Genomic DNA, 17,404 nt, shown 5'->3' on the forward strand with positions numbered 1-17,404 from the left:
TCTGCGTTTATACTTTTTCCGAGAGGCGCAGCAATGCTCTAGAAATGATTATTTCAGAAGGAAACTCTCTGCTGTTCTTTTGTGTCACTGGTACTCCTGCACTTTTTGGTTTTGTTTGATTTGAGAGACAGGGCTTCAGCCTGTTACACACAGTAAGTACCGTCCATGTGTCCCCTTGTATTTAACCACCAGAGAAACTGCGTGGAAATCCCGGTAAGCTAGGGAGTGGGGTGGTGCCCAAGTGCCCCGCGCCACTGAGCCTTGCTGTGTCTCCACAGGCCTCGGCAAGACGCGCAGGAAGACCAGCGCGCGGGACGCGTCCCCCACGCCCAGCACGGACGCGGAGTACCCAGCCAACGGCAGCGGCGCCGACCGCATCTACGACCTCAACATCCCCGCCTTTGTCAAGTTCGCCTACGTGGCCGAGCGGGAGGATGAGCTGTCCCTGGTGAAGGGCTCGCGCGTCACTGTCATGGAGAAGTGCAGTGACGGTTGGTGGCGGGGCAGCTACAACGGGCAGATCGGCTGGTTCCCCTCCAACTACGTCCTGGAAGAGGTGGACGAGGCGGCTGCGGAGTCCCCGAGCTTCCTGAGCCTGCGCAAGGGCGCCTCGCTGAGCAACGGCCAGGGCTCCCGCGTGCTCCACGTGGTCCAGACGCTGTACCCCTTCAGCTCAGTGACCGAGGAGGAGCTCAACTTCGAGAAGGGGGAAACCATGGAGGTGATCGAGAAGCCCGAGAACGACCCCGAGTGGTGGAAATGCAAAAATGCCCGGGGCCAGGTGGGCCTCGTCCCCAAAAACTACGTGGTGGTCCTCAGTGACGGGCCGGCCCTGCACCCTGCACACGCCCCACAGATAAGCTACACCGGGCCCTCGTCCAGCGGGCGCTTCGCAGGCAGAGAGTGGTACTACGGGAACGTGACGCGGCACCAGGCCGAGTGCGCCCTCAACGAGCGGGGCGTGGAGGGCGACTTCCTCATTAGGGACAGCGAGTCCTCGGTAAGTGCGCTGCGCCCGCAGCTCTGCCTGGAGGCAGTAAATGTGCCTTGCGCGGTGGCTCTGTGTGCCACACCCTTTTCACATTGTGTGAGTACACTAGAAAGTGGGAGATGCAGATGAATGCAATTTAGTATAACGTTTGCTACTCCGTGATTTCCTTCCATCTGCTTTGGGGATAGTGTGTGTCCATTTCTGGAGGAGGAAGGTTAATTAAAAAATTTTTTTAGCTCACAAAGGTGGTTCTGCTTTTCTCCTAAGATTCCCCCTCTTGTATTTTACGGGCTCAAACATCATTTTTTCTCCTGGTTGCCCATTCTGTGTGAGCAGAAGGCCCGAGTGATTTACTTTGTTTCTACTCTGTCTGTGTCCCAGAGAAAGCAGTCTCTGCAAGACCTGCGGCTGGTTTCTGACACTGCCTTTTGTTTGCTTGCTTTTTCTTTGTAAACCATATAATCCCAAGGTCATTGCCTCTCCAGGCAGCGCCACTGAGTTCATCTCTGAAAAGCTTTTAAAGCACTTAGGAGATGAATTGAAAAGAAAACAAGGGTTCTTAAGAGAGATGAGTTTTGTGTGTGTGCAGTGAGTCGGAGATATGAGGCCACTCCAGTGGGGCAGCAGACCATTTCCAGCAGTGGGCAGGCTGTGGGGTAGTTTCAGGCATGGGGTCAACTGGAGCCTGCATCCCAGAAGGCAGCCTTTTCGGGTGTCAAGGAAATACTCCACCAGTTTTGCAAACGTCTTTCCGAATACACTTTCTACAATTGAGAGACCCCCAAAACAAGCATTTAGGAGATAGAGTTTGATATATTTGAATTGTATTGGTTCTAGTAGGCTTCAATTTCATTTTTAAATGCACACTGTAAGACTACTATGTACTACCTACTGCCACTGCTGTCCTCTGAAAAGGTTACTAGCACAATGAGTAAGTGTACATTCAAGAGTCCTGTTGACTGATCTAAGAGGCATTCAAAGCCCTCCAGAAAGAGGCAACTGGGATCTGCTTCTCTTGGAGGAAGGAGCATCGTGTTGGTGGAAACTGGGCTCCTTTATGGTGTCATCAATTTTGCGGAGCCTTAGATGTACTTGGAAGGGCATGCCAGCCTGAAAGCTAACTTCATCTGAAATCTGAACTCTGAGATTTTCTTATCAAGTCACCAGGGTTTATCATTCCTGGCAAGACATCACATTGAATTGTTCTCACATGATGAGAGCTCTGTGCACCACTTCCTTTAGATCACGTTTGAAGCCTTGAGCAAATTAAGGACAGCAGCGCTTTTAACTCAATCGAGCAGAAACTTAGAGAAAGCGCTGGAAAACCAATTACAATATTAAGTGCTTGGTCCAGAGTGCTTAAGGGCTAAGGATAATGCACAAAATATGATCTTGGCTTAAAATTTTTGAGTTTGAAGAGACTTTCTCAGAGGGAAGTCCTGCAGTGTGGAGACATTGGCCCCAATCATTGTTCTTTCTTCCTAGGATTTGGGGAGAAGAGGAAAGACTTTAGAGGGTAAATGAAAAAGGTGTTCTCTGGGGTGGTGGCCTTAGGGAAGACCTATAGCTTTTCTGTTTAACATGCACAGGTGGCCATTGCTGTCTGAACTGAGGACCAGATCCCTTTGGATATGGAGCGATGCATGTTTGGGCTGCATTTCATCTCAGAACTCTACACCCCACTGTCTCAGTTGCCTTGCATTGTTAGAGAATAAGCTGACTTTTTCTAAAGAATTAAAGTACTAATTGTATTTCCTTTTAACCATTTTTTAATGGAAGCCTTTCCAGATATTTTACAGTCTTCCTTAGCTTAGAAAGTCAAGGAACAACACGTATGATTCCAGGAATATAAGGTGGAAAGGGCTTTACCGGGACTTGCATCGGCTATTCCCACGTAGCGGCACGGTCTCGGTCTGAGGCTCCACGTGGCCTGATGCTGTGCAGGGCAGCTTGTCCTGATGGATCTTGCCATGACATGGGCCATTTCAGCTGTTAGTATGCATGTGCCACGGGGATTCTGCAAGGGCTCTGAGGTGTGTTGCTTCTTTTCTCCTGACAGCAGAACCAAGCCAGGTTTACTGCATTTCCTGTTCATAACCAAGGCTGTTCTGAGCTGTCATCTGTGACTGCTGGGAACCTTCCCTACTGGACAAGTCCTTTGCTTATTTTTTTCCCACCATCCACTGCCTCCCCCCATCCCCGTGTGTTTTCCTGTTCACTTTGGCATTTCACAGCCACCACCCGGCCACCAAGAGCCCTTAGGTTCATGATCTGACATAATTCTTCACAGCATGCCAGGATGGAAAGGTTTCTGAGGGGTTCCGCCTCCCTGCAGAACTCAGAGGCAGGCATCTTCATTTAATTTCCTTTTCTTTTCTTGTAATCTTTGGGCCTGGGCCTTTAATTGAGGTTACCATATGAAGCCTGGCTTCTGGATAAGCACGGCTGTTTTTTTGGAATGGATCTTCAAGATGTGTATCAGTTTTTAAAATATCCTGAGTGACTGCAGTGTAAATGAGCTAGACCTTTGTTTGACTATATTGAGAGGTGGATATTTCAGGGAAAACAAACATTGCTACATCCTATGCGATCCACTATCAGTAAGCACTGGGTATATCAGAAGTACCTGTTGGATATGTTAGATGAATCAGTGAACCAACAAACGAACGAACCTGTTGGGCTCTTTTTTCTGCCCTGAACCTCAGTACCTACTGCTTGTTCTTCCATTTCTTCCTTTTCCCGCCCCCCCTCCTCTTTCATCAATTATCATTTATTGTTAGTAGCTAAAGGTGATGCATTGTTGTTGCTTATTCTCCATATTTCATTATCATACCTTCATCTGTGAGCCATACCTGCTTAAATCCAGAAAACTCAGAAATTTTACTCACCGTGTGTGTGTTCATAAATCTTTACATGTTACGTTTCATCCGCATTGATTCTGTGGATGTGGATATAAAGCTGTACCTGAACAGTAACCGTTTACTGGGTTTCTGGTAAACTGAACAAGTTGTCAACATTTTATTTTCTTAATTGCTGCATCCCCTATCCTTGTAACAGTTGCTTGGGAAGTGACAGATCACAACTAGGGTATGGTTGAAAAAGGTGCAGAGCTGGCCTGGGTGACTTGCTGGGCAGCATCAGCCACAGGTCTGGGAGGCTGTTTTCCTCTGTAAGATTTTAAATCCCTAAGAGATCACATACTTATTCTTTCTGCCTAAGGGAGAAGAGGAAAGACTTTAGAGGGTAGATGAAAAAGGTGTTCTCTGGGGTTGTGGCCTTAGGGAAGGCATATTTATTATGTCCTGCAAATAGTATTAGGTACTAATATTTTTGTCACAATATACATTTGATTCCAATAGAGAAAAACTCTCTTGCTAAGGATAATTTAATGCACATATTGGCCATACTAAAAGTTGATGGATATTTCATTTCTCTTTTTAAAAATATACTAAAAGTAGTTGACCAGAAAATAAAATAATTAGAATAGTTCCTTTCTGTATTTTTAAAGTTATAATATTTCTTATAGAAATCATAATTTCTACCCAAAACTCTATTTTCAGCAATTTCATTATTCCATCTCTCTTAGTGATTCTCAAATTGTATGTAGTGTGTAGAATTGCCTTGAGGGCTGTTAAAACAGAAATTGCCAGGTCCTTCCTGCAATGGTCCTGATTCACGAGGCCTGGGGCCCAAGAATCTGCACTTCTATTAATAGCACATTTCTTGGCGATGAGACTGCTGCTTTGAGGACCACACTTTGAAAACCCTTGATCCCTATGATGCATTTTTAGTGGTTTTATACATCCTCACAGCTGTTATTAAAATCCTTTCTACATAATACTATATTTCCAAGAATTATAAAAATATTGTCATAAAGCTTAGTTTCATTTACAACTATAGCTTTTGTTGAGTGGAATTTATCTCTTGAAGTGTATTTCTGTTGAGTTTTTTGTTATGTTTTACTGTTTAGAGTTTGAAAATAAATGTGCTGTATTTGCTGTGTTTCTGCTGGTGAATTGGAAGGAGGTAGATTGTTAGAGCAAAGTGAAAACTGCTTCCAGGTCACCTCTGAGGATGGGGAGCAGTTGAGTGAATTCCTTCAGTGATTTCCTGACAAGCTGCTTAAATTCATGATTAGGCCCATCTGTAGGTGTTTCTTCAAAAATGAATTAATGTTAAGATGACTTAACCTTAGGTTGCTGTGAGCAGTGCCAGTAGGCATCTTTCCAGTTTCAAAGATAAGTTCATTTTAATTGCCAGGCTTTTTGCCCAGTACCAAATGGAAGTTTTAAGCCTGGATTTTTGTAATATTTCTAATTTTAAGCATATTTAACTCTTGAAGATGGAAGGGTCTGGAAGATCATGCAGTACAGGCTGTTATCTAGAAATTGCGTGCTCATCACCTGATTCTGATTCTCAAATGGACCAGAGCCCTTAAAGACTGCCTTCTACCCTCTGGCTGGCTCTTCAGTACCGGCCTTTAAAACAGACGAGTGCCGGGCGTGGTGGCTCACGCCTGTAATCCTAGCACTTTGGGAGGCCGAGGTGGGTGGATCACCTGAGGTTAAGAGTTCAAAACAGACGAGCAATATGCCATGCACTGGGATCTGTGAACACAAGAGTCTTATTAAAAGCTAGTGTTTTTAGTACAATAAGTAGCAAATGGTCAGTATGATGTTCATAATTTCTTTTGGGACAATGGCTCCTGGTTTTTCCCAGAAGGTGGCGATGTGCTGGCCTCACTCTGTGAGTGCTCCACGGTTATTTATCACGCACTGGGGTTAAAATTGCAGCTGTGGCTGCAAAATAATCTGTGACTATGTTGGCTTATAGATGTAGATGTCTCTTTGGTTTACAGAATACACTGTGTTACTGTGTCCTACAGTGTCCAGTACAGTAACATGCCATGCAGGTTTGTGGCTGAGGAGCAACAGGCCATACCCTATAGCCTAGGTGTGTAGAAGGCTGGACCATTAGGTTATATAAGTTCACCCTGATGTTTGCACAGTGACCAAATCATCTGATTATGCATTTCTAAGAACATATCCTGTCATTAAGCTACACATGGGTGTGTGTGTGTGTGTGTGTACACATGTGATAACACACATGTGTACACACACACACACACACATATGTAAAATGGCCATTCTTATAGGTGTGAGGTGGTAGCTCGTTGTGGTTTTGATGTGCATCACCACATAACCTTTTAATCTCAGCTTTACATTTTGCTTGTCTTCTTTCAGCAGGCATATGTCTCCCCTTTCGAGTTGTATTTCTGTGTGGAGTCTCTCATTTACTTATCTGGGGATGTTTCTCATGGCACTATTGCTAGGCATTTCTTTAACATGACCTTTATAGCATGGCAAGAGCAGCATAGAGTAACAAAACCGAGTTTCAGATCCCTGTGGAGTTTGTAACACAGAAAGCAATTTACTATAAATAAGTTCATTGTGTAATAACTGATGGTGGGGTCATTTGTAGACTGGTCTGCTTACCCATCTTGCTTTACTGCATTTCACTTTAGCATTTTAAAAATTCCAACTGCGGTGTAGTCATTAGAAGTATAACAGAGTCAAGCATAGATGCTGCCATAGGTGAACTGGAGAATACCCAGAATGTGTAATTTTCTTCAGCCTCCATCCATGGCAGTAATTCCAAAGTGTGGTTCCCAGACCAGGAGCATCAGCATCACCAGCAAGCTTGCTACAGTGTAGATTGTCCCAGCCTGCTGCCTTTGAATCTCTGGGGTAGGGCTCTGCAACCTTGGTTTGAAGAAGCCCTCTGAGTCCTTTTTTTCCTTCCAAATCCTGAGAACCTATGAACCCCTGAATACTTGTGATGCTCCAATTTGAGAACCACCGCCTTGTGGAGTATATGCACTTGATTCAAGCCCTTTTGCCTGCTGTTATGATATATGGCAAAATTCTGACTTAAATGATCACTCAGTCACATCAGGTATGACACTGTGGAAAGACAAAGAATAACAAGGACAATATTCTAAAGGTCTGTATGGTAAGGTATTACATGTGACTTTAGGAAATACATTTGGGGGTAGGGAGGGCTAAACACACTCATGCGTACTAACTAGAAAGTGGACAGGGGACGCCCCATTTGCCTAGATTAGGTAGATGGGACTTGGAGGGCTGCTTTGTAGTTGATGATTGATTTTTCATCGTTGATGTAAATAAGATTACTTCCAAAGTTAATTAGATGAATATTTGTCATGTCAGTGTGGATTGGCTTCAGGCCCGAGGAGTAAATATTTTATAGGGTGAACATTGATAGGAGAATAGGAAATGCTGGTGAGACTCATCACACTTGGGGCAAGGAAGAGATAATTTGATGTAAAAACAGAGCATAGGGTCAGGTGACAGCTAGCAGCGTAAGTGTAGACAGGAGTTGATTTTGATTAAAAGAAGACTACCTTAGACGGCGAGGGCAGGTGACTGAATAGAATGGTAAAACTGAAAGGCAGTTTTTCTGAGATAAAAACCGAGAAACTATTAATCGGTGGATTACAATTTGCCTCTAACCCATTTGTTCTAAATTTTGGGAGGTAAATGAACCACTTCTGCAGACAGAAGAGTGCCTTCTGTAAAAAAGTAAAAGGAGAAAAACACCTTTACCAAAAGAAAAGAATGATACAACATTTGATAAGAAACCAACAGGGTAACATCTCTCTGGGGGTGGAAGGAATGTTATATGCAGATTGTTCATGCTTGGGGACTTCAGCATGGCCGGAAATCGGTCCAGGGTCTGTGTGGGAGGCCTGGTGAATCACACAATTTCTACCCTCATCTGTTCATAAAGTCCAAAGTGAAAGATAAGGAGAAATTTTAAGGTTTAAAGAACCAAAAATACCTGGAGCAAGGCCCCTCCCTCTTATTTTCTCATGGCCATTGTGTTTAGAAGAAAATCGCATTAATATGTAAGCTTTCAGGGATGGAGGAAGAAATGAAGGATATTAAAAGTTTGTCCTCGGCGTTCATTTTTTTCCTCCCATGAGAAAGCAATGGTTAAATCTTGAGAGAGGAAGAGGCAAGTCTGATCAGGACATCTGTTTTATAAAACTGCAAAGGTGCTTTTCAGCGTATTCGATGCAATGGATCAAACTGGTGAAGCCGTAGAGATGGGATCACAGCATGTGCTCTCTACTGTTCTTTTCTGGCACCGCTTATCACGAGCACAAATTGCAAAGAGATGAGGTGTTAAGAATTACCTAAAGGAATGAATAATGTAAGAAGTCAAAATTAGAAATTTGTAAGTCTACATGTTTGTTGAACCCTAGATACTCTGAGCCCAGTGTGGGGATATGGAGTTAAATAGGGTTCTTGCACTTAATTATATTCAAACACGGAACCTAAAGCCTAAACAAAAGCAATCGTGATCATAGAGGCCCTGAAAGAGATTGGTTTTCCACCAACCTATTAATTGTCCTTAGATTCCACTTGGAAAATGACTTGCTGAAAAGAAGGGTCGAATGAATGAGTTGTACTAATTGTTCATTCTCCAGAACCATTGATTGAAAAACTATGAGAATAGAAAAATCATTCCTTATAAGGAATAGTCATAGAAGGACTTAACAGGAAGAAGTGTCTAATGTTAGAAAATTTGAAAATTTGCCTAGTAATCAGCACAGAGAAATTACTATATACCAAGTAAGTACAACATTTGGATATGGAAAGTGTAGGAAGTGGGGACAGTGGGAGGTAGCACAAAGGTGGCAGTTGCAGAGGTGAAATCAAAGGGCAGATGTTTCAAAACCCAAGGACTGAGTCTAGTTTAGTCCAGCCATAGAAAATTTTAATGAGTGTCATGTTCATCTATGATGGCTTAAAAAGATGTCCATCAATTCCTTGGTACTCTGCTTCAGAAGGTGGAGACTGACCCTCTTCCCTTGAGCATGGACTGCACTGAGCAACTCACTTCTAATGACCAAGATGTGGCAGAAGCGATGGAGAGCAGCTTCTGAGACAGGCGCTGTGGCTGCCTCTTTGCGCTTTCTTGGGTCACTTGATCTAGAGTGAGCCAGCTACCATGTTGCGAGTACATTCAAGTAGCCCTACAGAGCCCCCCAGGGGTTCATGTGAGCAGACTGCCTTGGAAGTAGAGCTTGCATCCGCAGGTGAGCCTTCACATGACTGCAGCCTCAGCCAGCAACTTGACTGTGTATTTCAAAACTGTGTTAAGATTCTTTGACAAGCTTAAATGTAGAGTACTCTACCATACTATCAGTACTCTAGTACTTGTTGAGGAGTGAGTGTGGCATGGTCCTTTTTCATCTGATTTCTTGAAGTCTGTTCTAGAAAGCCAACCATGGAAGGACAACAGATGAGAACAGGACTGATGGAGTTGCTTTCATGGGAATCATTCCCTGGCCCCCTCTGGAGGCAGGAGTAACTCTTATCTCCATCAGATGCAGGGACTGGCGCGCTTTGAAAGGAAGAGCCCGTATAGCACTGTCCCCAGCAGTGTCCCAGCTTTCCCATCAGGGGAAATTCCCTGTGAGGGATGTCTGGAACAGAGCCAGAGTCCTCAGGACAGAGTCGGAAAGGCATCCACAGACCGGAGCTCCCTCCATTATGGGCTGCCTTGCCCATAAATCGCATTCCTATCTTTTTCTGGTGACTAAAATTTGTTGGTGGCTCCAACACTGCTGATATTTTTCCAAATTTTCTTCCAGTTCTCAAACTGCATCAGCGTCTCCTGAAGGGCTTATTAAAACAGAGGGTGCTGGAGGTTAAAACACAGATGGCTGGGCTCTATCCCAGGATTTCTGCTGTAGCAGGCTGGGGCAGAGCCTAAGAATTTGCTTTTTTTTTTTTTTTCTTTAATTTAATTTTTTTGAGATGGGGTCTCACTCTGTCATCCAGGCCAGAGTGCAGTGGCCCTATCATAGCTCACTGTAGCCTTGACCTCCTGGGCTCAAGTGATCCTCCCACCTCAGCCTCCCAAGTAGCTGGGACCACAGGTATGCACCACCACATCTGGCTAATTATTTAAAATTTTGAGTAGAGATAGGATCTCACTATGTTGCCCAAACTGGTGTCAAAGTTCTGGCCTGAAGCAATCCTGCCACCATGGCGTCCCAAAGTGCAGGGACTACAGATGTGAGCCACCATGGCTAGCACCTGATAATTTGCTTTCTAACCAGTTCCCAGAGGATGCTGATGCTGCCAGTCTTGAAAGCATATTTGGAGAACATCTGACCTACTTCATCTTCACACTTCACTTAGAGGTGCTCAGTGGTAACATGTCACGGTGTATGTTAGCATACAGGTTGTGCTTTTTTAGATTTCCTACAGAAAATCTCAGTTTAAATTAAAGAACACTCCCAAACTTTTAGCACTCCTGCTTGGCATAAATTGACTCTACATCCTTAACTTTAAGGTTTCTGCTCAGGAGCCCATGGAATTAAAAATTACCTTTTCTGCTGCGAAAATTTATTGCTGCAACTCATGCATGCATACAGGCACACACACACACACCATGATGTTAAATTAAGGAGCTGGAATTAAAAGCAAATTTCCCTACGCAGAAAGTCATCTGTTGATCATTTGGCTTAATTAAAATTGGGTGTATCATATATTTACCACGATTCACTCCCATACTGCCTCCACTAAAACTGATGCCACTTTATCTCTAAGTTGATTAAAGTATCTATAAAACTAGCACAGTGCCTGGCTTATGGTAAACTCTGCAGCTGAGATTGCCCTTCATCTTTTCCTAAAGGCACAACTTCTAGTACAGCATATACATATTTACAGAATAATCATCTATAGGCTGAGGCCTAATCTGAGATTAACCTTCTGGTTTCTTCCTGGAGTTTAATCCAGGAGCATGCCCTGGGCCTCCTCTAAGACATAGAGCCCCAGGTTTCACTTGGCAATGAGACGGGGCTTTTTCCCTCAAAGGTTTGTTCTTATTTGATCTGTTTGGGGCAGAAGCATGCACAAATACAAACTATACTTAACAATTGTTCCTTTCATTCTTTTCTGTTAACAGCTGTGGCTGGTGGGTAAGCCCGGCTGCCTTGCACAATTTGAGTTTTCTCAGTTACTCATTCCCCTGTGTTGTCATTGGTGTGAGTGGAGTGATTCCTTATTTTGCAAGGGTTGCCCACTTATCAAACATTTATTTGGGCTTTTGTAAACTCTGTGATAGACAGTGGCCTAGGCCTTTGTTCACTGTCTGGAGGTCCTACTAGGAGGTCTTAAAGCAGGGCCCCAAGCTACTGGACCCCCAGAGCAAGAAGTTCCTGGGCTTTGAGAAAAGCAGCAAGCTGATGTGGGAATTCCATGCAGAATTTCAGACATTAGGCTGTGGTCCTGCCACTGGTCAGGCATGAACTGATCCTACCTAGCAAGCCAGAGGTGCAGCACTTACCTTGTGGACTAGACTCCCTTCTCCACTCCACCAGCCACACTGCCCCTTGGGTGCTGCAGAAGCAGGACCTTCTTCCCTTTTCTTCACCAAGGTGCCAATTTCTCAAGCACTCTCTACCAGCCCTGCCTCTGCATTATCCAGAGGGCCCTCCTGCCCCCCGGTGCATACCTGTGTGTGCACGTACATTCATATACTCACATGTGCACACACATACTTAGAGCTCATAACCTGTGTGTGTACACACATACACTCACACACTACACGTTCTCTCTTAATACGCACATACTCCCTCTCACATATGCGCACGTTCACACATGTAGAGCTCTGGTAGCTCATGTTCCTCTCCCATGCAGCTCTGGGGTTTTCTTCATAGAACTTACTGCCCAATGCAGCCATCTGTCCACCTCTATTTATCCATCTCTATTTATATGCACTGGCTTGTCACAGAGCATATATCCTGCATGCACGCATACACGTATCCAGGGCACAGCCTGCCTGGCATGTGTTAGTAACTAATTGTTATTTGTTTAATTAATTGATCAAAACGATATTTTTGTAAAAGAACATTTGTCATTCATTATCTTCTTTACTGCATGTTGTTCAGAAAATGAGATAAAAGCTATTTTTTTTTTTTTTTCCGAGACGGAGTTTCACTCTTGTTGCCCAGGCCAGAGTGCAGTGGTGCAATCTCAGCTGACTGCAACCTCCGCCTCCTGGGTTCGAGCAGTTCTGCCTCAGCCTCCCGAGTAGCTGGGATTACAGGCGCGCATCACCACACCCAGCTAATTTTGTACTTTTAGTAAAGACAGAGTTTCACCATGTTGGCCAGGCTGGTCTCAAACTCCTGACCACAAGTGATATGCCTGCCTCAGCCTCCCAAAGTGCTGGGATTATAGGCGTGAGCCACTGCACCCAGCCAATAAAAGACCCATTTTAATTAAAATAATGACATATTTCTAAGACATTCTGAAATATAACTAAGACACTGACAGATCACAGAATTTAAATATTTTTCAATAAAATCTGTAATCAAACCATAGTTCAGCTTCCTCTGGGAGATTGTGAACTGTGTTTAAAATGCAACCAGAATTTTCTACTGCTCTTTATATTTTTAAATGCTTAGAATTAGAAAATTTTTGATGTCTTAATTTCTAACAGTGTTAGACATCAGAAGTAATATTTCTAGCTACTGCCTACCTACAAACCACTCTTAATAAATTCCCGGTTTATCAAAAAATAGTTTGGTAAATAAAAAATGACAAATTTCTTGAGCAGTCAGGTCAGCACTGTATATTCCATAATGAGGTGCTGTATATTCCATAATGAGTTTGCACTTTTCAAATAACTAAAACGCATTTAGCACTGAAACTGAGCTAAGCAGAGTGTAATTTTTCTTCTGTTCGGAACTTCAGAATCATGGACTGCCTCCGGGTCTTTCTGGACGTCAGATGCCATTCTAGATATAAAACAGAGACCCTGCCAGGCACGGTGATTCATGCCTGTAATCCCAGCACTTTGGGAGGCCAAGGCAGGCAGATTGCCTGAGGTCAGGAGTTCCAGACCAGCTGGCCAACATGGGGAAACCCCGTCTCTACTAAAAATACAAAATGTATCGGGGCGTGGTGGCGGGTGCGTATAGACCCAGCTACTCGGGAGGCTGAGGCAGGAGAATCCCTGGAACCCCACGGATGGAGGTCGTTCGCAGTGAGCCGAGATCGCGCCATTGCACTCCAGCCTGGGTAACAAGAGCAAAACTCCGTCTCAAAAAAAAAAAAAAAAAAAAAAAAGGTGGTTTGCATTTTGACAGGCGGGAGAGGTGGATGGAGGTGCCCGGAGGGTTCAGAGTCAGTGGAGCGAGCCTCAGGCCACCCAGCGGCGGCGCCCACGTCCTGGGCCTCCCCGTGCTGGACAGGCGCTCCCTGCTGTGGCCCGGCTGTAACTGTGTTCTGTTTCCTCCGCAGCCCAGCGACTTCTCCGTGTCCCTTAAAGCGTCAGGGAAGAACAAACACTTCAAGGTGCAGCTCGTGGACAATGTCTACTGCATTGGGCAGCGGCGCTTCCACACCATGGACGAGCTGGTGGAACACTACAAAAAGGCGCCCATCTTCACCAGCGAGCACGGGGAGAAGCTCTACCTCGTCAGGGCCCTGCAGTGACGGCGCCCCGGCCCCACGCTCGCCGCTTGGTGGCGCTACCGCCCGGCCCTGCCGCGGAGGCTCCTCCCGTGGGGACGGCCCCGACGGCTTCCCAGCGAGTCTCTCTTTAAGTTCAGGTCGCTTGGTCGGTTTGTCTCCCATTCGCCATCCAGGCCTCACCCACACTCGAGCCCACCCGGCCGGCCACCTTTAGCGGAGGGGAGGAGCAGGGCGAGTTCACGTTATTCCTTTTCCATTGGGAACGGCACTCGATCCCGCTCACGGAACCCCTCATGACAAAGACACGGGGCACCTTTGAGCGCGTGAGCGAGCCTCAGGCCACCCAGCGGCGGCACCCACGTCCTGGGCCCTCCACGTGCTGGGCAGAGCAGGTGCAATGGCCCCAGTCCTAGCAGCCCTCGCCCGTGTCCTGTGCCCTTACATGGCTCCCGGACTCTGCAGGGAGCCGACATGTTTGCTGATAGCAATACTGGAACCACCGGGTGCGATGGCAGTGAGGAGACTGCCCAGTGCCTTTGGGGCTGTGCTTGCAATAAAGAAAGAGTTTCCTGGAAAGGCAGTCTGCAAAAGAGGGAACCGGTGACTCAGACAGATGTTTTGGTAATTTACCCCAAATGTGCCATCCACATAGTGCTTTTTCCTCTTGCCCTTTGGCTTGTTTGAATCTCACAATTATGTATTTAATTCTCAAAGAAATATGTATCTGTAGCTGTTTGTTGACACTAATACAGATGATTAAGGAAAACAGCTGATCTTTGGGGAAGGGAGCTACCAACACTTTATACACACACACGCACATAGACACGCACACACACATGCACACACACACACACTATATATATATATATATTATTTACAGGGAAAATTTTCAGGGTTTACAGAAGAGTATGTGATTGGTAGTAAGAGACACACAGAATGTTTATGAAGAAATTGCATTTTCTTTTTCCTTTACATTTGAACTTCTTTATAGTTTAAATATACCGTCTTGAGATGGCACATTCCTACAATTGAAGAAGGGGTCTTGAGATCCCCTAAACTTGCATACCCAGTTTTTTGGATATTGTAATAAAAAAAGTATTATGACGAGGCTCTATGTGTATTTATCTTTGGGAAAACTCCGATTCAATCATGGGAGAGTAATTACTGCAGCATTTTCTGAATGCTCATTGCGGAGCGGGAGTCATTTTTAGAGAAGAGCTTCACATTTATTACTTGTGTGTTTTCATTTTCTACTGCCACATTTCTGTATATTGAAATAATGAGTTTTAATTAGAGAAACTCCAAGGGAACTCAGAATCTCAGGCTTGGTCTGAACTTTGCTCTTTGGAAAGTATTTTTTTTAGAAATATGTTGTTGAACTGTTGTTGAACTGAGCCAGCACTCTCACACTGTGTCCCCCACAGCTGACTCACATTTGTCTTCTCCATCAGGAGCATTTATTGATGTGCCAGGCCCTGGGGGTGCAGAGTCGCACGACTTGGCATTCATGCCCTCCTAGGCCAATCATGTATCAAGTGCTCCCTCTGTGCCAGGCACTGTGCCCCCATTTGTTCCTCATCATACCCCCATGAGGTGGGACCTGCTATCCCCATTTTATAGATGAGGAAAGTGAGGCCCACAGGCAATGCACCCAACACATGGCTGCTGCATGGTGGAGCCAGGATCCACAGCCAAGGATCTGCTCCAGCACCAGACCCTTCCAACCCCAACCTGGGAAGACGTTGGGGAGAAGCAAGGTGTTGGACACTTACTCTACCGTGCATGTTCCCTGTGAGGTCATTGTATCTTTCTGTTGCCTTAGATAATAATAAATTAGAAGTCTGGTGTCTTGTACCTGAGGTTGATTGCACCCAGCCATTGTGAATAGACATTCAACTAAGTGAGGGAGATCATTACATGAGACAGAATACATCCAGGGAAAAACCAGTTGCCTCCAGACTCTTTCAGGTCTCACTAATGAGAATGACATTTTGACCTGATGCTGGAATCCCACCAAATACTGAGGGCCTGGACTCCAGCAAATTACTCAGCATCTCTGAATGTTTGCTCCTGAGTCAATTGGGGCTGCAATCCACAGGGTTGTGCAAGGGTTAGCTGGGTTGCCCTGGTGAGGGTGCTTGTGCGAGTGCTACCTAACAGTGATGGATGCCCATGGGGGGTGGCCTGTGCGTGTCAAGGGATCTGCTCAACATTTTTCTTACTTGGAACTAACTCATAGGTGCCCTGTTAGGGGCTTTCTCAGGGCCCCCTGAAGACCTGGCTGCCTCAGACCCTCAGTGTGATCCTTAGCAGTCTTAGGGCCAATGCACCCTGCTTCTTAAAGCTTAGACTCCTCAAGTGTTGAAGAGGGGTTGCTTCAACAAGCGGCTGAGCTGTCTTTCATTAGAAGCCCAAACCAAAAGCTGCACTCAGCCGTACTCAGCACTCGTCTTCTTACCTGCTCTGCAGTGGCTGGCGAATTCACATCCCTAAAAGTGATCCACTTTGGGGTAGGAAACCTTTTGTTTTCTCCTTAGGGATTAGGAGTGGGGTGGGATGGTAGGAAAAAGTTCACTAAACCAACCAGTATTCCACAAATGTTGGGATGTTCCCCAAAGGCTTCAAGTAGGTAAGAGTGGAACCCAAAGTGCAGGTCTAAACCACCTCATTGGAACCTCCTGCTGGAACATTCTCAGCCCAAGTCTGAAACTGGCTATTGAGCATTGGGCAAGAGTTCAGTAAGCCAACCAGTGTCCAGAAAACCTGTGTCCCCCTCTGCCACTAGCAGATGGCATTCCCACTGCTGAGGAAGCTGGCTGTTGCTGGGTGCAGCTCACATGGACCTCCAGCCGTTAGGAAATGTGCTCCTTCATGCACTGTCCCTCCGACTCTGATTTGCAGGGGAACAGGGCAGTCATCTGTGTTTTTTAACTTTTATCTTCAGGGGCACATGTGTGAGTTTGTTATATAGGTAAACTTGTGTCATAGGGGCTTGTTGTACAAACTTTTGTTACCCAGGTGCTAAGCCTAGTACCTATTATTTTTTCTGATCCCCTTCCTCCTCTCATCCTCCAATAGGCCCCAGTGTGCGTGGTTCCCCTCTATGTCCATGTATTCTAATCATTTAGCTCGCACCTAGAAGTGAGAACATGCTGTGTATGGTTTTCTGTTTCTGAGTTACTTTGCTAAGGATAATAATCTCCAACTCCATCTATGTCCCTGCAAAGGACATGATCTTGTTCTTTCTTATGGCTGCATAGTATTCCATGATGTGTATGTACCACATTTTCTAGTCTACAGTTGATGGGCACTTAGGTTGATTCCATGTCTTTGCTGTTGCAAATAATGCTGAACATAATGTGTGCATGTATCTTTATGGTAGAATGATTTATATTCCTTTGGATATTTATCTGTTAATAGGATTGCTGGGTCAAATGGTAGTTCTGTTTTTAGGTCTTCGAGGAATCACCGCACTGCTTTTACAATGGTTGAACTAATTTACATTGCTACCAACAGTGTAAAAGTGTTCCTCTTTCTCTGTGACCTCGCCAGCATCTATTCTTTTTTGACTTTTTAATAGTAGCCATTCTGACTGATGTGGGATGGTATCTCACTGTGCTTTTGGTTTGCATTTCTCTAATGATCAGTGATGTTTATTTTTCATGTTTGTTGCCCACATGTATGTCTACCTTTGAAAAGTGCCTGTTCATGTCTTTTGCCCACTTTTTAATGAGGTGGGTTTTTTTCTTGTCAATTTGTTTAAGTTCCTTATAGATACTGGATATTAGACCTCTGTCAGATGCAGAATTTGCAAAAATGTTCTCACATTCTATAGGCTGTCTGTTTACTCTGTGGATAGTTTCTTCTGCTGTGCAGAAGCTCTTTAGTTTAC

At 45.0% G+C, this 17,404-nt stretch overlaps 1 protein-coding gene across 3 annotated transcripts in view; it reads left to right on the forward strand.

The window, feature by feature from the left end:
- Nucleotides 1-14,620, forward strand: part of NCK2 (NCK adaptor protein 2) — a 146,441-nt gene extending 131,821 nt beyond the window's left edge. For all 3 annotated transcript variants that reach the window (XM_032262990.1, XM_032262993.1, XM_032262991.1), the window contains exons 4-5: nt 279-1,000; nt 13,339-14,620. In XM_032262990.1, the coding sequence (XP_032118881.1) occupies nt 279-1,000; nt 13,339-13,533 (917 nt within the window). In that variant the 3' untranslated portion in view covers nt 13,534-14,620. The remainder of the gene's footprint in view (nt 1-278; nt 1,001-13,338) is intronic.
- The last annotated feature ends 2,784 nt before the right edge of the window (nt 14,621-17,404 follow it).

Source organism: Sapajus apella, unplaced genomic scaffold (genome assembly GCF_009761245.1).
Source record: "Sapajus apella isolate SASKATOON/1434 unplaced genomic scaffold, GSC_monkey_1.0 scaffold134, whole genome shotgun sequence".
Lineage (NCBI taxonomy): Eukaryota > Metazoa > Chordata > Mammalia > Primates > Cebidae > Sapajus > Sapajus apella.